Source organism: Lycium ferocissimum, chromosome 11 (assembly GCF_029784015.1).
Source record: "Lycium ferocissimum isolate CSIRO_LF1 chromosome 11, AGI_CSIRO_Lferr_CH_V1, whole genome shotgun sequence".
Taxonomy (NCBI): Eukaryota; Viridiplantae; Streptophyta; class Magnoliopsida; order Solanales; family Solanaceae; genus Lycium; species Lycium ferocissimum.
In genome coordinates this window covers 46,695,992-46,719,757 of record NC_081352.1, presented here as the reverse complement: position 1 = coordinate 46,719,757, position 23,766 = coordinate 46,695,992, and the positions used below count along the sequence as shown (strand labels likewise).

General features: G+C 34.9%; 2 protein-coding genes across 2 annotated transcripts in view; both read left to right on the top strand.

Moving 5' to 3' along the window:
* Positions 1–23,766, top strand: part of LOC132038635 (uncharacterized) — a 38,189-nt gene that overhangs the window by 5,643 nt on the left and 8,780 nt on the right. The gene's annotated exons all lie outside the window — the stretch shown is intronic.
* Positions 17,893–19,725, top strand: LOC132036972 (1-aminocyclopropane-1-carboxylate oxidase 1-like). The gene is made up of 4 exons (XM_059427395.1): positions 17,893–18,134; positions 18,496–18,722; positions 18,802–19,135; positions 19,225–19,725. The coding sequence occupies exons 1-4, from the start codon at positions 18,030–18,032 to the stop codon at positions 19,516–19,518; spliced, it is 960 nt and encodes a 319-aa protein (XP_059283378.1). The 5' UTR covers positions 17,893–18,029; the 3' UTR covers positions 19,519–19,725.

Genomic DNA, 23,766 nt, shown 5'->3' with positions numbered 1-23,766 from the left:
AAGAATACCATTTAAGGCTACGGAAAGGGTATTTTAACGAAAAAGAGTCCAAAAGTGCTGAACGACCAAACGGGTCGTTACACAGACGCCTCAACCTTTTTATTTAATTGAGTCTGTAGGTCATGAATATATGAGCCAAATTGGTCTATCTCTTGTCCGAGCGTTGTTCTTTCTTCTATGAAGTATGCCATGTCACCTGTAATTTCATCAAGATAATCCTCTCATACCTATAATCGGTGAGCTCGAAACAATAGCCAAGTATCACTTACAACATCCACTTTGTGAAAATCACTTGAGAGACCAACAATCATAGGGACACTCATTCCATCGACCATCACACCATTTACAAAAGTTCCAATCATAGAATTTAGAAGGGTCACACAACACATCCCGTATGATCCAAATTTTAAAACAATTTCCTCATAAGTGGGGTCCTCCACAAAGTTCACAAAAATCATTTAAACATGAATACTCAACATTCGATAAATTTTCGCTCCAAGATGCCATGTCAAGAAGAATACCAGAATATTAAAAAAAAAAAAAAAAAAACTTGAATAGACAAAAGAAAAGTCTAATCTAGATAAACAATTAATTTCTAAGTCCTCGGCAACGGCGCCAAAAACTTGTTGCTCCCAAACGCACACGCAAGTATACGTGGTCGTACAAGTAATATAGGATTTAAAGTCTAGATATCGTACCCACAGGGACTTATGATTAACTATTTACTAAATTAAACGACACTAACTATCTACACAAGAAGTAAAATCTCAAAATATAATTATTAACTAACTAAAAGTAAAATAAAACAAATAATGAACTTCAACCAAGAAAGAGCAGATTTTTATCGGAGAAGAGATAGATCTAGGGCTATGACCACTAACAATTCAGTTGAGTCTTCAAATCATTCTACCTATGGGTTACTAGTTGACGGGTTAATTATAACTTTATGAGTATCTTCCGAGTTGCTCACAAGCCTGTAGATGCTACTATAATGCCTATATCCCTATGGTCGTCAGAGGTAACAAGAACGCATTTACTTTTCCGTGTTCAACTAAGAAAGGCTAAAGGGTATATTCCTATCCACATTAGCGAAACGATTAATCGAACAAGCTCTATTTATTATTATTACGCATGCAAATTTCCTATCCCTAGTTCAATTCACACGCCACATATAATTCTCAACTATCTCGTCAAATAATCAAACAATTAAGATCAAGAATAAACAAATAACCCAAAGATGGAAAATCAATAGATACAAACAATAATCAAACGTCAACTTTCATGTTTGAGTCAAAATCCTAGAACTAAAGAGTTTAGCTCCACATAGACATGGAGGAAAAACAACAAACCATCCTAATAAAAACGTAAAAACGAGTATTACAGAGAAGATAAGGTAAAACCCTGTAACTCCGGCCTCCACGGCAGCTCCAAGTTATCTCTCATGTTGTGTGGATCAATGGCAACCAAGATAGAGAGCAAACTGTACTTCCATTAGAATGAAGAAAATATCTTAAAGTCGATTACAAGGAAATGAGAAGCTAATTCTACTTATAGACTTTAACTAGGAAAATAACTACCTTGACTCTAACTACTTTGACCAGTCAACTAACTAATTTAAAATGGTTACAATGCCAACTAAGCTACTCATAATTGATTAACCAACTCTATTAATCTCAACACCCCTCCTCAAGCTTATGGTTGGAAGGATCTGGTGGTATGAAACTATCTTTCAACCCAAGCTTGGACACTAAGTATTCATGTTGAATTCTGCACAGGCTCTTAGTCAGCAGATCAGGTTGCTGCTCAGTTGTTGGAATATGACAAGTCTTGATCATCCCTTGAACTAGCTTCTCTCTTACAAAATAACAATCTATATCAAAATGCTTTGTCCTTTCATGAAAAATGGGATTGGCAGCAATCCACTATCACAATGTGTGATCACTGGCTGCTTAATCTCAACACCAAGCTCTTTGTAGACACCAATGAGCCATGTTACCTCAGCCACAGTTGATGCCATACTTCTAAATTCTACCTCAGCGGAGCTTCTAGCCATAGTATTTTGTTTCTTTGTCTTCCAAGAGACTAGAGCATCTCCAAATTTCACCAAGCATCCAGTTACAGACCTTCTGGTTTGAGGACATGTTCCCCAATCTGAATCACAATAAGTAGTAAGCAAATGGTTGCTTTGTGATGGCATGAACAGGCCTAGTCCTGGAGAACACTTAATGTATCTCACCACCCTTAGAGCAGCCTCCATGTGTGATACTTTTAGAGCATGCATAAACTGTGAGAAAACTTGTACTGCAAAGGAAATGTCCACCCTAGTCATTGTTAGATATAGTAACCTCTCCACAATCCTTTGGTATTTGTTGATATCAGTCAAAGGCTTGTAATTGTCATCTTTGTCAGGATCATTAATAGCCTTATCAAACTCTATAGAGGTTAGCCCCTGATTAGCATCCAGAGGTAAGCAAGCAGGTTTACTGCCTCCTAATCCCAACTCTGATATGAGTTCCAAGGCATACTTGCGCTAATTCATCACAATCCCCTTCTTGGTCCTGGCAAATTCAATGCCTAGAAAAAACTTGAGCTCCCCTAGATCTTTCATTTTGAACTTCATCTTAAGGTCATTTCTAGTTTTGAGAATAAGTGTGTCATTACTGCCAGTCACCAATAGGTCATCAACATATATTAACACTACTACTAACTCATTAGACTCTCTTTTGGTGAACAAAGAGTAGTCATAATGACTTTGCAAGAAGCCAAGATCAACTACTGCCTCAGTTAACTTGAGATTCCACTGCTTAGGGGCTTGTTTTAGCCCATAGACTGATTTGTGAAGTTTACAAACTTTGCTAGTGTCATGTTGTTTACAGAATCCTTGAGGAATAACCATATACACATCTTCAACTAGATCACCCTGGAGAAATGCATTGTGTACATCCATTTGAAAAATGGACCAGGATTTAGCAGCAGTAACAGCCAATACTGATCTCACTGTGGCCATCTTGGCCACAGGGGAGAATGTTTCTGAATAGTCTAGTCCCTCTTGTTGATTAAATCCCTTTGCCACAATCCTGGCCTTATATTTCTCAACAACACCAGAGGCCAGATACTTAACTCTAAACACCCATTTACAACCAATTGGATGTTTTCCAGGAGGTAGATCAACTATGGACCATGTGTTGTTTTCCTCAAGAGCTGCAATTTCAAGTTGCATAGCATCTATCCACTTCTTGTCTAATACAGCTTCAGCAAAGGTTTTAGGTTCAGGTATGGAGGAGTATGTATTTAGAGCAGTGATATAGGACTTAGACAAGTGAGTATATGAGACATGATTAGACATAGGATGAGTACAGGAAGTGTGTTTGGTTTTAGTGACATAATCATTCATCCATAAAGGTGGTTTAATCTGTCTTTCAGATATTCTAAGTGGCATAGTGGTTTGCATTCCTTTAGAATGAGATACAGATATTGCAGGATCAGGAACTGTAGTTGAACTAGGTGATGGAGACATGTGATCTGAGGATAAATTGATGTTGTTTTGGATGGTACTTTGAGTAGCTTGGTTATTAGTCACAAAAAGAGTGATGACTTGTGGATTACAAGACTATCATCTGTGAACTAAAGAACGGGGAATAATGTAGTAGGAGTAGGAGTTTGTTTGCAAGGAAAGACATCTTCCTTGAATACTATATCCCTACTTACAAAGAATAGTTTGCCATGTAAGTGAAAGAGCTTATAGCCCTTCTGAGTTGAAGAATAGCCCAAGAAAATAGCAGGTATAGCTCTAGAAGCAAATTTATCAGTTTTCCTAACCTGAGTTGCATAGGCTAGACATCCAAATACTTTGAGATGATCTAGACTAGGAGTTGTATGATATAACTTGAAGAAGGGAGTATGACCTTGCACCACTGTAGATGGAACTCTATTAATCAGATAAACACTTGTGAGTACACACTCACCCCAAAATTTTAGGGGAACATTAGACTGAAATCTTACCCCCTGTTTGGATGGTGGTTTCCCGTGGTTCATTAATGTATGGTTTTGTATGAAGCCATGTTTGTTTCCATTGTTCTTAAAATTATGTAGTATGGTGTTGTAAACCCGTGGTTCATCCTATGGCTATATAACCATGAAAAGTCCCAATTTTTGTAACCATAGATTTGGTGGTTTTTCCGTGGTTACGTATTTTATTTTTCCATTATACCCCACCCCACCCCCACGCTACCACTCACCCCCACCCCACCCCTGCTCCACCCTTCACCATCCACCCCACCCCTACGCCCACCCTACCACTCACCCCCACCCTCACCCTACCACTCACCCCTACCTCACCACCACCCTACCACTCACCCCCACCCCAGCCCACGCCCACTCTTATCCTACAACCACCCACCTCACACCACCCACTACCCCTCACCACCACCCAACCGCCACCCCCACCCTACCAGCCACTACCCCCACCCTCATCCCATAACCACCCACCTCACACCGCCCACCCCTCCACCAACCCCACTCACTACCTACTTATTTTTTAAAGTTCTTATTTTATTCTTTACCTGAGTTTTATTAATATATACTCCCTCCGTTTCAATTTGTTTGAACCTATTTCCTTTTTAGTCCGTGCCAAAATGAATGACCTCTTTCCTAATTTGGAAACAAATTCACTTTATGAATGATTTACAGCCACACAAATTTTCAAGGCTTATTTTGAACCACAAGTTTCAAAAGTCTTCCCTCTTTCTTAAATGTCGTGCCCAGTCAAATTGGTTCATATAAATTGAAACGGAGGGAGTATAAACTAATTTCTAATTAAAAGTTAAGGGTATTTTAGTAAACTTATAAGTTATTATACAGTACCATATAGTCAAACCAAACAATACAAATGTTATTAAACTACAACAAACGATACAGTCTATCCAAACATTGTGTTTATTAATACAGTACAATACAATACAACACCATACTGTACCATACCATACTGTCCATTAATGAACCACGGGAAACAACCATCCAAACAGAGGGTTAGGGACCTAGCAGTTTCCAATATGGTTATGTGTTTTCTTTCTACTACACCATTTCTTGTGGTGTATAAACACATGAACTTTGATGAATCACACCTAGTGATTGTGATAACTCTGTGACCTGAGAATTAAGAAATTCACACCCATTGTCTGTTCTTAAAATTTTAATGCAAGTCTTAAACACATTCTGAACCATAATGAGAAAGTATCTGAGGACTTACTACTACTTCACTCTTTGAATTTACAAGAAAATCTAAGTATACCTCGAAAAATCATCAACTAGGGTCAGAAAATACCTTTTGCCATCATTTGTAGGTACTCTGTATGGGCCCCATATATCTCCATGCACAATATCAAAACATACAGTAGTAGAAGTAGTACTTAATGGGAAAGAAAGTCTTAATTGCTTAGCCAATGGACAGATGTTACAGTGTTCAGACATATGAGAGTCTTTTACATTCTTGAAGCAACTCAACTTCTTGAAAGTACTAATAGGGACATGTCCTAATATTTGATGCCATAAGGACAAATTTGTTCTAGAGTTTAAGCAATCTGTATTGAAAGACTTTTCCACAGACTTGTTAACATTAGCAGCATTAGCATTTATTTGAGGAGCATTTAGTTGAGGACCTTGAGACTTCACAGGACGGGCAACATTCAGCACATATAGTTCACCCTCAAGTCTTCCAATCCCCCTCATTCTCCCATTGAAGAGGTCCTAAAATAAACAGAAATCAGGGTAGAACAATGCACAGCAACACAGTTCTTTGGTGAGTTTGGCTACTGAAGAAGATTATACTTAAACTCTGGTATATGAAGAACATCACAGATTTTGCAACCCTAAAACACCTGTGAAGTTCCTATATGACTGACTTTAGCCAATTCTCCTGTAGGCAAATGTACTAAGCTTTTTGCTTCATTTAAGGCTCTTGCAGATGTTAACAAATGCAGCTTACTTACCATATGTTTGGTAGCACCAGAGTCTATTATCCACTTATCTCTATCAGTGTGATTAGAGTTAAGGGCAATACCTAAGATAGTGCTCACACTGTTGCTAGCTCCACTGGTACTGGACACATTATCATTTCTATTTGCCTTCCCAAGTAGTTGAAGAATCTGCAAATCTTTGCTCTTGAGTGAAATGTCCAGATTGAGATGGAACATGCACTTGCTTGCTGAGCTAGATTGATAGCTAGACTGATCTCCATCATAGCCTACATTGAACACACTGCCTGTATAGTTAACAGTTGTATGACCACCATTAGTTCTTCTCTTACCCTTGAAGTCAACAGGATATCCATGCAGCTTGTAACAGGTCTCCCTTATATGTCCTTTGAAATTGCAATAGCCACAAAATAGAGTTTGCCAGTTATTTTTGGATCTGGAACCTTGTCCTTGACCTGAAGAACTTGATGAGCATCTTCCATAACCACTACTATTACCTCCACTAAAGAAGGCTTGGCCTGCGCTTATCATACTAAACTGACTGGAAAAGCTTCCCTTATTGCCTTTGTAGACATGCATATCATTGCCTTCCCTGCTGCTGCTACCACGATACATAGTACCATTACAATTCTTTGTACAGTGACATCCCATCTTGCAATTCAGCACCAGAATTGCTACCAGAAATAATGTTCACATTTCCTAGAATTCTTTGACACTTTGCAGAAATAACTAGAGAATAAGCTTTGTTGTAGGCTTAGGGTCCATCATCATGATAGTGCTCCTAACTTGATTGTAGGACTTATTTAAGCCCATGAGAAACTACATAAATCTCTAAGTCTCAAAATGAGCAGTATAGGCTTTAGATTCAGCACATCCACAACCAGGACAAGGCATAAGTGAGTCAAATTCCTCCCATAGCTCCTTCATTCTAGAGAAGTAGTTAGATACTGACATTGTGCCTTGTGACAAGGTTGCTATTTCCTTATGTAAGTAGAAGATCCTAGATCCATCCACCTTATCAAACCTATCCCTAAGATCTTCCCATACCTTTTGAGCACTACTAGCATACAAAATACCACTCAGTAACTATTTGCTAACAGAAACTAAGATCCATGACACTACTACAGCATTACACTTCTCTCATAGATCATGCAAAGATGAGTCAAAGCTATTCTTATGGCATTTTCCATCAATAAATCCTAGTTTACCTTTACCAAGCAATCCAATACTCATGTATCTACTCCAAGAGGCATAGTTATCGGAACCAGTTAGTTGTATAGCAACTATAGAACTACCTGGTGTATCACAGGATTGGAGGAAGAGTGGATGTTTGCGATCTACAACAATCGCACCGCCATTGGTTGCTCCACCAGTCGAATTCCCAGAACTTTCAACACGAACTCCATCAATCGCCATTGAAATTGATCAAAAAATGCTTAGAAATCAAGCTGCATTGGACCGATTAACACTCGAAGTTGGAGAACAAATATATTGCCCTAAATCTCACACTCAAACACACAAATTGTGAGAATTGTACAGAGAAAACACGAAAGAAAAAAAAACTAAGAAAAAAATCATCAGTTTCTCGATAAACTAGTTTGCAATGAAAGCACGGTGAATTTGTGATTGAAATTGAGGAATAAACGAGCAATTTACCAAAGCTTTGATACCATGTTGTGTGGATCAATGGCAACCGAGAGAGCAAAATGTACTTCCATTAGAATGAAGAAAATATCTGAAAGTCGGTTACAAGGAAATGAGAAGCTAATTCTACTTATAGACTTTGATTTGGAAAATAGCTACCTTGACTCTAACTACTTTGACCAGTCAACGAACTAATTTAAAATGGTTACAATGCCAACTAGCTACTGATAATTGATTAACTAACTCTATGAATCTCGGTCAAAAGTTATGTCACAACCGTGTAGGATATGTATTTATAGGGTACCAAAAAACCTGGACTTTTAAGAACCAAATCCAACTCGGATTGAAAAAATTAGCGGGCTCGCGTCACACTCGCGTTGCTGGTGCAACGTGGGACCAATCAGAAAAGGATTTAGAGACTGTTTTCTTCGCGTCAACAGTGCAACGCACACTGGTCACAAGCCGCAATCTCAATTTTTTGCTTCGGTCGGTGGCTGCCAGGTGTGATTCCCATTGTTTCTTTTACCCTTCACCGTGCTCTGTTGTTCTCTTCCTTTTCAATTCTTCCTTTTCAATTCTCGTGCTCTTTTCATTTCTTTATTCCACCAATCCTTGTATATATTCAATGATTAAATTATTGTAATCCCTCCATTCAACTGCTTGTTTCTTTATTTATTTTGTTCTCAATTTCAACACTTTGCATCTAATTTTGGTCTAAATTTCTTCGTCTTCACACCGTTTTATTCCTATAAAATAACAATACAATATTACACACAAATCAATATAATAGTACTCAAATGACAATTAAAAGTATTAAAATGTGAGACAACTAATAGCTAAATATATGCATTTTATGCCGAACATCATTGTCTATTCAATACTTTGCCTATATTAAAATTACATAATTATCCTAGTAAAAATAATTGCAGTTTTGTTTGAACTAATTAATGTATTCCTAGTTTTAGCTCTAGGTATTAAAAATGATCACTCCAAAGACCTAGCTATAGGCCAAAAGATAATTTCAGCTGATTAATTAAAAATCAAAAGTATTGTGTGTAAGATTTCAGTATATGACAATTCTGATCTGAATTATCTAATCTAATATTCATTCCTCATCATGTTTATCATGTGTTACATGAATTTCAGGAGATTCATACAAGTTAAAGACCCGTTTGACCAAGATCATAGAGCATCGTGAATCATATTCTGTTTAGAGCATCGTGAAGCATATTCTGTAACCAAAAGTGAAAGGAAAAGTTGTGAGCGTAAACCAAATTGAGGTCATTATCAATGTTTAATTTGCATGGTGACGTAAAAGAAATATAGAGTAGTGCATGATTCATTCCTTGTACAGATTAGGAAAGTGCCTAAATTCTATTGCTTTTCATTAAGGTTTTTTCAAGGGAAATCTACATGGTGTGGCAAACACTAGTAGGTAATTATATTTAGTAGCTATATTTTATTTTAATTACATCTCATAACTAAATTTTGTATATCAATTACACAATGTAACTATTCTCCTCTTATTGCATTGTATCAATATTTTTCCCTCAATCCCCCCCCCTCCCCCCAAACCCTCTCTCTCCTCCCTCAATTCTAATTTGATGAGACACTCCCGCCCTCCCTCCCTCATTATCCATCTGCTTAGTTCTCAGCGTCTCTCTCTAAAAGTATTGGATTGAAAGGACAATTCTTAGTTGGCTTTCTTTAAAATAACATGTATTTCCCTTTGCCCCCACACGTTTTCCTCTCTTTCTCCTCTCTGATTACCTTTGCAAAATCCAGAAGAGTTTTTAGTAGAGTTTTTGACCCTTCTCTCTCTCTCTTCTCTTCTCTCCCCACTGTATGTACAGGACTCTTCGTTCCCTACTTCTTCTTCGTCTTCTTTGTCTTGTTGCTCATATTCTTCATAGAAATTAAGTTCGGATCTCTCGAGTATTTCTCAAATCCGAGTGTAATGGCGTTGTTGTGGCTCAAATCTACTTGGCGGTGATGGGAGCAAAAATGGCGGTGATTTTTTAAATTTTTTCGGTTGTTTTGTCGTTTTCGCAAGCATGGTCGGTGTTTTGCATGGTCGATGTTTTCTCACCACCGGTAATACCGCATCCGGTCGTTTTTCGACGCCGAATTTGGAAAATAGTTTCTTTTATGAGTGTATTCATTAATTTTTTAGCATACAATGCAAAGTTGTATTCATTAATTTTTTAGCATACAATGCGTTGTATTCATTAATTTTTTAGCATACGATGCGTTGTATTCATTAATTTTTTTAGCATACGATGCGGTTGTTTTAGGGTGTATTTTATTTCTTGTATTTCGTATTTGAGTGTATTCATTAATTTTTAGTGCAAAAATGTGTTTGGGGTGTTTTTTGTTTTTTGTATTTTGAAGGATATTTTTTTGTATACAACTAATTTTAAATATAATAAAGTGAATACACTGTTTAATGTAGCTTAATTTGAATACATCAAAATCTGACACAACCAAATTTTGAATACAATTCGAATTTTGAATACAATCTACTGTAGCGCGCGTCTACTGTAGCTACATAATGTAAATATTGAAACTGTAGCTATGGCAAATTTTAAACCCCCAAAATGTAGTCATTTAACGATGATGATGGAGAGAATAGTAGAGATATTTTTTTTGCACAGTGCAAATATGTGCCAATCATAAAGGTCTGTCAAATTTTATTTATGAGTTTAATTTATATACACTAACAGTATAAATATCTTTTTATATTATAAGTCATCAAAATATATCTATGGGCGATCTTTCATAAAAGTAAAATTTGAAATCTTAAAAATTAAGATTACCTGCTAGTGAATAAAAAATATACTCACCGTAAGCAAGCCATATTAGTTAAACTCTTTATTATTTCACTGATCTTGGCCTAAGCGCACACTACTAAAAAATAACTATTTTCCCATTGTTTCCCACTGAAATTTTTTCAATGGCTATTTCCCATTGAATGTCGGTGGGAAAAATCAAAATAGTTGAGTTTTCACATGAAAAAATTAGAAAGTTTCTCAGTGTTTCAATGGGTACCTGTTTCGCACCATGTGTTTTCCCAGTGAGATTATTCAGTGGGAATGAGGTAGGAAAATCATGTTTATAGCACAAATTTTCCTCTGAATGTCGTTGGGAAAAACTTCTTTTTCTAGTAGTGACATGTGTGACATGTGTGACACATATAGCAGGTAAGAATGCTAATATAGAGACAAATTACCTGCTACAACAGGGTGGTGCGGAGATAGAATTTAAATTTTATGGGTTTAACCTTTAATTTTTTTAGTATTGAACCTATTATATTTTTAACATTATGGGTTCAAACCTACTATTTATTACTCCCTCCGTCCTAATTTGTTTGACACTTTTCGCTTTTTGAGAGTCAAACGAGCTGTTCTTTGACTGTAATTTTTACATAAGTTTTTTAAATATGGTGACTTATAGTACTTTTTACGTAGTTTCCAAATATGTAAATTTTATTTCAAAAAATTTAAAGATTTTATGTTCAAACACACGGTCAAAATTAAGAAGTTTGACTCTCGAAAAGCGAAAAGTGTCAAACAAATTAGAACAGAGGGTGTATAATTTTAGTGAATTTTTAGACATAAAATTTTACTCTGCATGAAACATACTGAGTTTAGATGAATATGATGCTATGAGACTGCATCCGCCTCTGGTCAACTAGTAATGTGACTCAGATGGTGTAAAATATTCTTGTATTGACCCGTGTATATAACTTAACTCGTCTGTTTATATGTTGACGAATTGTGATTTTGAATTTTGTTTTTTCGAGTAGAATGTACTTTCCATTGCTATGGAATTGTGTTGCCTGGAGAAGGTAAGTATATTTTTTCAAAGAAATAATATGTAAGGCCACTAAAGCAATATGACCAACAAAACTCAGTGGTTCTCATATTGTACGTGACAAAATAAAGAGCTACTTCTCTTTTCAAAGAAATAATAAGCATGTAAAACTACCAAAGCAACATGAAACCAACATAAAACTCGTTTTCTTGTGTTGACCCGTGTATAAACTTAACTCGTGTGTTTATATGTTGAAGAATTGTGATTTTGGGATTTTGTATTTTTTTTTTTCGAGGAGAATTAATGTACTTTCCATTGCATGATATGGAATTGTGTTGCCTGGAAAAGGTAAGTGTATTTTTCAAGTAAATAATAAGCATGTAAGACCACTAAAGCAATATAAACCAACAAAACTCAGCGCTTCTCATATTGTTTGTGACAAAATAAAGAGCTACTTTTCTTTTCAAAGAAGTAATAAACATGTAAAACCACTAAAGCAATATGAAACCCACATAAAACTCATGGTTTTCATCTTTTACGTGACAAAAGACAGAGCCAGTTATTAACTTATTATACCTTTATAAATTAAATCTAACCACTAATGTTTGATCTTCGTCATCAAACTTATAGTATTGTAATTTAAACACTGTTACAAACCTTTTTTTTTTCCTACTATTCTTTGAAATAACAATTATGAAACCTAATTCTCCCACTCTCTTAGTCTTACCTACTGATCCAAAATATAAATATCAATAAATGATTTTAGTTAAAAGCATTCACAATATGAAGATTCTTTTACAGTTTTACTATTAGGTTACTATTTAATATTTACCAAAAAAATTACTTGTAATTATCTTATAAATAAATCTTATAATTGTGTAGATCTTTTTAATTATACCGTCGGCGTATACGTAAAACTTAAACACACTAATATCAGAAGCAGCAAATTAACAAGCACTTAATGGATTAAACTTAAAAAAAAAAAAAGTTTCGTGGGGCAATGCACATGCATTAACCCTAAAAACAGATGGAATATATATAGGGCTATATATATATATATTACTCCAAACTTGAAAGGCACTGCACAAATACACATGGGGGCATCCAAACATGTCTTGGAATTTTTGGCAATGCATGCATACAGATAAGTTTGCGAATGATTTTAGTTGAATTAAGTTAGCCACACGATTCCTTCACTAAATAATTTTTGGCCATTGCATGTGATTCGCCTCTATCCAATTACTTTCTTCCACATCTCTAGTCTAAATAAAGAAAGAAAGAAATCACATTTTAACATATAGTCATAACTTAAATGTAAACATGAAATTATCAAAAGAGACAACTCAAATGGCCAAAAGGCCACAATTCGAACTGAATGTACAAATCCAAATTTCAATGGTATCATAAAGATGCTTCGCTGCTGCTCAAATGGAGTTCTCCTACTTTGTGTTAAAACAAAAGTGGAACAGGATTTGAAGTTTATAAGTTTTGGACTTGACATAGAATATGTAGCTCGTTTTAGTTATTTAGTTTGCAATTAAATATTTATACATTTTTAATAGATTTCTTAGTACTAAGGATCTAATATAAAGCTACAAGGTTCGTATGAACCTACACGTAACTCCGTAACTTCGCCGGCCCTAGGTCACTGTTAACTACGGAGAACGAAAATTTTTTGACTAGACGTATTAATTAAAAATATTATCTAAACAGTGTGAAAGATTGCATAACAGATATACTATTTCATGTCGAAATACATGCATTTCAAAACTAACCTATTAATTTTGTTACCAGGAGGTGATCAGATTCTTAAGTATACCGGTATACGTAGTAATCTATGAATACTCATTTGGTTCTAGGGTAGAGGATTTTCGGAAGAAGATCAATTTGAATGACAAATGTGTAATATCATTTGTGACAGTTAGTGTTATTAGCTAGTTAAGTTAGGAACCTCAGGAATTTCATCTGTTGTACGTCTCTCAAGACTTAATTCTGGGCATATATAGTTTATATTTTTAAATGGTTAATTAGGCCTTGGAAAATTTTATCCTCTTGTAATGCAACAAAGTCAGTACTAGTAGTAATTTCGTTACAATGATTGAAGTGTCTGCCTTTGGATCTCATTGAGGAGACAAGAGCCATGTGATAGTCAATCCACTGAGCCTTTTAATAAACCAAAACAAAGTTTAGTGCCTGTGAAGATTATGTTTTAAATTTATAGATAGATACTCTTACTGTAGCTTAAAGTTTTAATCAACAAAACTTTAGCTACTAGATTTTTACAAGAATCAAAACTAAAAGTGAAAGGGAAGTAAAGAACCTTTTCTTGTCGAGGAATATTACTCCTTTTGTCTTCTAATGTCTTTTTGCCTCTTTAGTTTGGTCATATACAGTAATAAAGTTCCTTTTATTTTTTACAAAATACTGTCTTTTAGCGCCGCACCGACCTCAGCTAGCTAGTCAAAATTGTGTGATACACTAGTTTATTTTCAGGCTTAATACATTAACGGCTCCTCAAATCTGTCAGCAAATTTCATTTAGTAACATACACTTTCAGTTCAAATTTTGAAATTCTTGCGCGTGTTCTCAATTGTTCATTACATTAATAAATTAACCACTTAAAATATGTCACCTGATTTAATTATACGATTTAGTCTCAATAAGCCGTAAAACCTTAAGGATGTTCCAATTGAGGCCGTAATGTAAAACCTGAGCCGTAAAAATCAACTGACTATGGATTTAACCATGCATGTTGTGAATTGGGATCCTTATTAAGGTGTAAGGTGGAAATAATTACCCACTATCGCCCTTCAGATAAAAGATGATAAAGTTGAGTAAGATCAGCTCCTTTGTTTTCCACCACAAATTGAAGGAAATAATGTGAAATACATAATTAATAGAAAGAGGATACGTAACATCGTAAGTTCTTCAATTCTATTTTAGTAAATTAAACTAAGGCCAAACCCATCGCCAGCCCCCTGTGGTCGTCCAGTTCTTTCACTTGAATACCTCAACTGACCTTTGTTCCATTTAGACACCTCAGGTAGGCAACTGATGTTTCATTTAGACACTTTTTTCGCAATCAACTAAAATTGCAAAATGAGTGTCATCCACTCGCTAATGACGTGGCAGGGTGACTAATTAAAATAGGACATGTGGCAATTGGATGTAAAATAATAATTTAAAAATCAATTACAAGATAAAAGAAAAGGAAAAAATTATTTTTCACCAAAATAAATAAATAAATTACCTACTTTTCTAAACCCTCCCCCACCCACCCCACCCCTCCTTCCCCCTTTCTACACCTCTACTACTGCGCACCATTTTTTTTTCTTCTAAAGGCTCCATTTTTATTTTTTTGTTTTCATTAGATTTTGATCCATTTTGAAAGTATATAATTCAAAATTGCACTAATCTATAGCCCCAATTCATTATTTTTTTTGTTTTTTTGCGTCCTCCAATTCGGAAATTTGTTTTTCGAATTTGAAGCTTTAAGTTACGTTAATGGCGAGTTCCTCAAATCTCAACCAAATAGAATCAAATTTCGGATTCGAACTCCTCACGACGTTCCGGTTCTTTTGAGATATCACCCACTGAAAATGGAGCCCGTTTGAGGCAACCCGAAAATTCAAATTGGAAGCTTTGAGCTTCAACAATGGCGGCTTTAGCTTTCTTCTTCAATGGAGATATGCTACATTCGGGAAAAAATTGGCAGTGGAGAAGGCCTGTGTTTTAAAAGAAAAAAAATGTGACCTCCATGGAAGGAGCTTAGAAGCTCGGAAAGAGAAAATAATTAAATCAATTAGGTGCGCTAAATATTGTTCTTAAGAGCATTAAGAACTTGTTCATGATGTATTCAGGAGTTTGGTTGAGAATCAAAGTTGTTTGAATGATTTTTGGAGTCGGGGTTTGATGAGGAACTTATTGCACAGTGAAAAAAAAATTTGCAACCGGTGGTGGTATCAATTTGTTAATTTGTAGTGGAAGGGTTTGTTATCACTGTTATGCCGAAAAACTTATCCGGTGGTGGTGTTGCGGTGGCAAGTTGATGGTTTATGGTGGAGGAAGTGTTGGAATGAAAGAGAAGGAAGAAGAAGACAAAAAATAAATAAAAAAAATCGTAAAATTAAGTTCTTCACGCGCCTGTTTTGTGTAGGTCACACAATTTTCTAACTCGCCGAAAAACGCCTAAATGAACCTTTTTTACATGCCTGCTTCCACCGAGGGTGTTAAATGAACAAAGGTCACTGAGTGTTTCAAGAAAGTGGTTTTACACGTTGTACGTTCGACAATGGGTTTGGCCTTAAACTAACAAGTAACAACTAAAGGAGAGTGAAAATTAATGTCCTTTTCCGTCTATCTCTCCCCGGGAGTGATATTTTAACAAATACAATTAGTGATTGAAAGAGGTAAAACCCATTTTATTAAAATTTAAGGTCCATCAAAAAGGAAAGAACTCCCAATTGGAATTTTTTTTCTTTTTCGGCATTCAAACTCAAAAATTATGGTTAACAGTGGGGGAATCATTTCAATCCCGCTACAACACTTGTATGTTATTTTTAGCTATTGCACGTTATATTTTCCACTGTACCTCTGCTATTTGCTAAGTGCTAACCACCTTCAGAGATATTCTTCCAACAAGTTTCCATACTATCCCGGCCTTTGAACAGTTACAAAATATTTCTTTACCTTTTTTCATCTAAAACCTCCTTAAGAATTTTATTTTGAAAAACATAATAGAAAGAAAAGAAAAAACAAAGTTATTGCTCAAATTTTAACTTTGAATAGGCCATTAGCATATTTAACCCGCTTGTTCAAAGTGATCCCTAATTTTTAAAAAGTTCAAAATCTTTTGTATCCACTGATTTGCTATTTAATTAGTACCAAGGCGGACAAAAAACCTTAGGCATGTGGTCCAAAGGTGGCTCTTTCGTATTTTCATGTGCACTGGATTTGATAAATATAGACATTAGCTACTAACCACTTGAAATTTATTTTTCCTCTTAAAGGAAATTCCAAAGAACAAGCTTCGTACTATTACTATTTACTTTATTTCTATGATAATGTTCTAGACGAAGAGCAATATTGAAGTCATGACTAAAATGATTACGTTTATGACTCCCCAAGTATCATGATGTTTTAACATTATAAAAAGTTATTGGATCTCAAGGACCTTGATCGGCAATAACTACAAAAATATACAACTCCTAAAGAAGGCCCTCCTTTTAAATAATAATAATAATAATAATAATAATAATAATAGTTGTAAAAATAGGTGTCTTGATATACTTGTTAATTTGCTCAAGCGTGCATGTTTCATCAGCTTAGATGTTATTACTTAGAGATTAGTTAGATGAAATTCAACAATTAGTTAATTAGGTAAAGTTGTTGATTAACAATTAAATGGAATGACATAGCAAAAGTATCAAAAAAATATGATATGTCGAAATTTCAAAAGTCCTAGTCAAAGATGGTTAAGAGGATTAGATTTGGCTTAAGAATATACTTAAAGATCGTGATTGCAGTGCCTAATTACCTCAAGATCATCGTTTTAAATCTCAAATGCATTGCCAAAGATCACATGGCCGCCCTTAAAGAAAATGACTTCAATAAATGTATCAAGACACAAGAGAACTAAAAGATAGGTTTTTTTTTAAACGACGATGGTGTCCAGCTGCTCAGCTCAACTATTTCGTCAGGTGCTTATTATCTCTCACCATTTACGAACACAAATACTACAACTTTATTCATCAAGAATTAGAACAACAAGAAGAAATCGCCCAATATTGTCATAGTTCCATCGACTCAGGAAAAATCTAGAAGTCATGAAGTCTTGCACTAGTAACATACTTTTTAAAAGTGAACCTATAATTTTCACTACAATTTGTTTAACAAGATAAAACTACTCCAGTCAATAGTGCCACCAAGGCCCTGGCTATCTCCTAGAAATTTCATTGAATATGTACTAATGATTAATTTAGAACCAGTAATTTAAAAAGTTCAGAATCGAGAACCCATGAGGTTTAAATCTTGCCGTTGGACTGCAATGTGATTTGCAGCCCTTAGAAACTTTCAAGTGTGAGGCAACTTCCCTGCAGATAGTACTATACTTGTCGAACAGAACCACTTAATTTTTAATAACACATGAAACAATGACATTAAAGTTTTCACTGGAGCAGCCGCTTCGGACAGAGCAGTGGAGTATTATATACCGTCCAAGATGCAAGGAAAATCATTTTTAGCCACCATGAATGGGTCATTTTCCAATTGTCTTTATACCTCAAAATTAAAATCCCACTTGTGGGTAAGAAGGTTCAAGAAGTAACTATGACCAGATTTCACGTACGGTGGACTTGGACTTAGTGGGGCCATTGTGTGACTTGGAATAATGTATGCATTTTAGGACCAAGAAATAAACCCCAGTACAGTCTTTTAATCATCTCCTACTTTCTTGATGTTTCTTCCCCTATAAATACCCTTTCAAGACTCACACTTTTCCATCATAACATTTATTTAGCATTAATTCATCTCCTTAGTCTTTGTATTCACACATATTCTATATATTTAACACACTCAAAAACACATATTCTACCAAGAAAGATGGAGAACTTCCCAATTATCCACTTGGAAAAGCTCAATGGTTCTGAGAGATCCAACACCATGGAAATGATTAAAGATGCATGTGAGAACTGGGGCTTCTTTGAGGTAATTACAGTTTGCATAAACATACTACTCCCTCAGTTTCAATTTATATGTCTTATTTTCTATTTTAGCTTGTTTAAAAACGGACGTCACTTTCTATGTATAGTAACTTTTAATTCCAACATTATACATGGCAGCATGGCAGCATGACATGTTTAAAACCCGCTAACAAAAACCACGAGATCTAAATAACATTTGACATTATACACATATTTAATTTAAGATCACAAGATTCAAAAATCTTTTGTACTTTCTTAAATATCATACACAGTCAAACTAAGACACATAAAATCGGAGGGAGTAGTAATTTTAAGCTTAGAAATCATGCATATTGACATTTTGTTTGTTTATGTCTTTGGTGCAGTTGGTGAACCATGGGATTCCACATGAAGTTATGGACACTGTAGAGAAACTGACAAAGGGACATTACAAGAAGTGCATGGAACAGAGGTTCAAAGAATTGGTGGCCAGCAAGGGTCTTGAAGCAGTGCAAGCAGAGGTTACTAATTTGGATTGGGAAAGCACTTTCTTCTTGCGCCATCTTCCTGCTTCTAACATCTCTCAAGTACCCGATCTTGATGACGAATACAGGTAATCCATTCTATACAGATTAAGATAGATACTAGTAGTTTCTTAGTTCAAAGTTTTAAGTTTATAGTAAATGATGCAGAGAGGTCATGAGAGATTTTGCTAAAAGACTGGAGAAGTTGGCTGAGGAATTACTGGACTTGCTATGTGAAAACCTTGGTCTTGAAAAAGGCTACCTGAAAAAAGCTTTTTATGGGACAAAAGGTCCCAACTTTGGAACCAAGGTAAGCAACTATCCACCATGCCCCAAGCCCGATTTGATAAAGGGACTCCGCGCTCACACAGATGCTGGTGGCATCATACTTCTTCTTCAAGACGACAAAGTGAGCGGCCTCCAACTCCTCAAAGACGACCAATGGATCGATGTTCCTCCCATGCGCCACTCTATTGTGGTTAACCTAGGCGACCAACTTGAGGTACAAGATCCTAAAGTTTCTCATTAAGCGTTTTTTCAACATAACTTAGAAGTACTAAAAGGATATTTAATTATGAAATGTAAAATCAGGTGATCACCAATGGGAAATACAGGAGTGTGATGCATAGAGTGATTGCCCAAACAGACGGGACTAGGATGTCACTAGCTTCATTTTATAACCCAGGAAACGATGCAATGATTTATCCAGCACCAGCTTTGGTGGAAAAAGAAGCAGAGGAAAGCAAACAAGTTTATCCGAGGTTCATGTTTGATGATTACATGAAGTTATATGCCGGACTCAAGTTTCAGGCCAAAGAGCCAAGGTTTGAAGCCATGAAGGCCATGGAAGCTGATGTGAAGGTTGATCCAGTTGCAAGTGCTTAAATTCAAAATTCAAGAGGAGGGATATGGAACTTGAAAAGGAAATAATTCTGTTCTTGATGTTTTACAAAAGTAGCTAAACACATCACTACTTCTTTAGTGTTGTCGAATCATACAAGAGAGGGTATCTGTCTGTGCTGCTTATATTAGCAAGGGTCCTAAAGTTTGTTTCTAAAAATAATCTGATAAAATAAAGCTACGTTTAAGTGAGATTCTTATACAAATGATTGGCAGTGTCCTGTTCCTTTTCATGAAATTACTTTGTCTTACCTTCATAAGTAAACTTTCGAGGATACTTAATTCAGTGTTGAGAAATTCACGATGAATAAACTTATAATTGCTGTTGGACAAGTAGATTATGCGAATTTTTATCAGATCAGACCATGAAAAGGGGGAACGGAGAAATTAAAAAAGAATTAAGTAAGGAATGAAAAGGAATAATAATCTATTATGATTAGCCAGAGAAGGAAAAATAGTTGAAAATTACTGTGGAAATTTGCAATAGACTATGTATGTAGTGATGATTAAAATAGGTCATGTATGATGTAACAGCATCATTTCGGCTTACTTTTCATGCAAGAAAAGGATAAAAGCTTTCTTTGTCATCAACTATTTTTAATGATCAAAAAGCGAAGCCTTTAATCTTGACCCACACTATTTAAATTATACTGGTCAGAGAGTTCTCAAGTTTATAGTTGAACATGGAAGTTGACGGGGTATCACATAGTGCAAAAATAAATACTGTAGTAAGAAATAAGAATGTGAACTTCACCAATAAGATGAATGTGAGCTTCACCAATAAGATGAGTCAACTGCACTTCAAAGCAAAGATTTTCAAACAAGATTAATTTTGAATTGAGATAGTGATAGTCTATGGTGATAGTCTATGGGGCAGTATATTAAACATCTGCTGCACAGTGCTTCAAGAGCAAGAAAAGCAAAAGAAGTTGAGCTGAGAGTTAATTCCGTAAATGGTCTCCCATGTTTTGGAAATTACCTCCTAGTATCACTTAAGTATCATTTAAGACTATAACGTCACCCAACAAAAAACAACATACTCAGTGAAATCTCACAATGTGAGGTCTGGAGAGGGCAAAGTGTACGCAGACCTTCCCCTGCCTTGGAAGGGAGGGAAGGTGTTTCCGAAAGACCCTCGGCTCACTCAGCTATCACTATTTTCCTCAAAATACATCCAACTATCACTATCACATTAACCTCTATTCTAGACCCGATTAAAATGAGATCCAAGATGCATAACGTTTTAGCCTGCATTTCGTAATCGAGTCGAGGTCCAGAATCAAACTGAAAATTTCCGTACTTTAACAATTTATTAGGAGTAATTTTTTTTTGGCTTCGGAGGAGGAGTATTAGATATAATTATACATCTTTGAAATGTTTAGGGCGGGCGGTGGGGGGCGCAAACCTTATTCAACTTGTTCATAGCAGCTAGTATATTTGTACATAAGTCTCATTTATGTGTCATAAAATAATTAAGGTCCAGTGCCTATTCACCCTAATAACGAGTAAGCCAAAGCAAACTTAACTGCTCGAAGCTGTATGACCATAATAATAGTCAATCAAATCTATTTTTCATTGCATAACTAGCATAAATTATATCGCACATAAAATCTCAATCAGCGGTATATGTATATGTATATGCTCTCTCTAGTAACAAATATTTTCATTAAAAATGTTTCAGTTAAAAAAAGCTGAAATAAAATGAAATAAGCTGCAAGATTAGGGTACAACACGAATCAACGATAAATAACGAAGGACACTTGACAATATCAATCAAGATACCACACTTGAAGTGCTATGAAGGGGGAGCAGGTATCAAGATCTCTTCAATTTATTGGTACAGTATATATTTGACTGATTAGTGAGAAAAAAAAAGAGGCTATTGGATGATCCATACTTAACAATTTATTTTCTTTAATACTCCTCCTAATAGATTGTTAAGTATGTATATTTCCAGTTTGATTCTAGACTTCGGCTCAATTGAGGAATGCAGGCTAAAAGGTTACGCGTCTTGAATCTCTTTTTAATCGGGTCTATAATGATAGTATAAGATATGGATTGGGTAGGATTAAATGGGTTTGATGAGTTGAATAAGTTTATCATTAAAAAAAATAGCGTTTAATGAGACATGGCATGTCAATTGGCAGAATGAGGCTTATGTGGTGTTTAGTATATTTTGAAGAAAATAGTGATAATTTGGTGACTTTATAGTCCTAAAAGATACAAAAGTGATATTAGGAGGCAATTTGCAAAACATGAATAACCATTCAGGGAATTAACTCATTAAGCTGATGCAAGATCAAACTTAGGGGCAAACTAATTTGGAAGGATTTTGTTCTCAACTTATCTTATTCCATCTTCAACTTCAATAAGGAAAGAAAAGAAAGACACTTTTGATTCTCTCTTTACGTTACAACAACAACAACATAAGATGTAATCCATGTGAGTGAGGCGGAGAGAATAGAGTGTACGCAAATCTTACCCTACCTTGGGAGTTTAATTTTCTCTTTTCATCCTTTAACAATATTTTCTTAAAGCTTATTTTAATAGGTATATATACACTTATATAGTCACTTCAATTGAAACACATCCAATTTTATTATTTTGAGTTGGATTTTTTAATCGAATAGAAATAGTTTAAACGCGGCGTGATCAAAATTCAATTCGACGTTCAAGTGAAATGTGAGAAAACATAAGAATATAAAGGTGCAACAAAATTTTATGTTCTTATCAAAGCCTATAATTCAACAAGTATATTCGTCATAGGACAGAATGGATGAGTAGAAGCCCATAATCAATAACAGTTTTGTTGTTTCTTTTTTGTTTTTTTCATTCTTTTTCTTTTTGGAACGGGGTGGGGGAAGATGGGGATAACCTTTGTAAGATCTGTTACATGCTTTATTTATAAGAAGGGGGGAAATATCATTTTCGGTAATAAATCTGTAGTGTTTTTGGGACATCAATAATATAGGTTGAGCTATTGGTTGTTACATTTAATTGCTATATGTTCGACTAACGATGAAATCAATATAAAGGAAGCATCACAAATTAAGTTGAGACTGACTATAAAATCTCACATTTGACTAATTTGCCTAACCCTCATGCTTGACGCAATTCGTTTTCTGAAAGTCAAAGAAAGTTAACTTCCCGAGACTTTTAAATGATAACCGCTACCGCTTATCCCCTTCTTTCCTCTTATAGTTATCACTAGTTGTCGGACGCTCGTCTTTTAGCCAAACTCAAAATACAAAAATAATGCGTAAGTTTTATCAAATAAGTATAATTTGTGTCACTTTTTTGGTACATAATTAATTTAATGTAATTGCAGGTAATTCATATTTTGTTTATAAATTTTCATAATTATTAAAGTTTATTCGTCATATAATTGGATAGTCTTTTTAAAAAGAATATCTATGAGGAAATAAATTTGGTAGGAAAATTAGCAAATACCAAAGGGCGCAAGTGATTCGATATTCTATAAACTCACATGATAAAGTATGATAATTACAACTTGTCGAAGATCATAAATTGGAAATTATTTTTGTATTTTTATGAATTTGTGAGCATGCAATTTTTATTTATAGATAGAAATAGATTTCTTTTGATATTTATTGATTTTTCACTCATTATTTTATGTGTCAAGACTGTATGCTAGTCAAATGTGTTTTTTAACCTTAGTTTTAGACGAAATTCAATCCATAAACTAAATTCATAAAATGAACCTTAAGAATCAATTTAGTTATTTACATGTTTCAGGCTTAAAAGATTGATTTTTGGTTAATCAAACAAGAGATGTTAAAGATTATCTAATCTTGATTCATAACGCTACCTTCATTTTCAGCACTAAAAAATGTCATTCAATAATTTTTACTTTATTTGTAGGCACATAGAATATCACTAAAGAAGTAAAATATTGGATGTTTAATAGGGAGAAGCATGTGGAGAGGAACACATGACGTAGGACATGTTTAAATGTAAAGTAAGACCTAGTAAATGTTTTAGTTGAAAATATTTTCTAATAAATCACTCATACCTAGAAATTAAGAAATCTTTTCACTAAATTATCCTTAATTAAATATTATCAATTTTATATGGTTTCTTGATAGTATATAAAAACTAATTTATCTAAATGAGGATATATTTAACTATATATAAGGAGTATATAAATAAGAAAACGACGATTCTAATTTTTTATTTTCCGAACTGCTATATCTTTACACGGAATTTGCACTT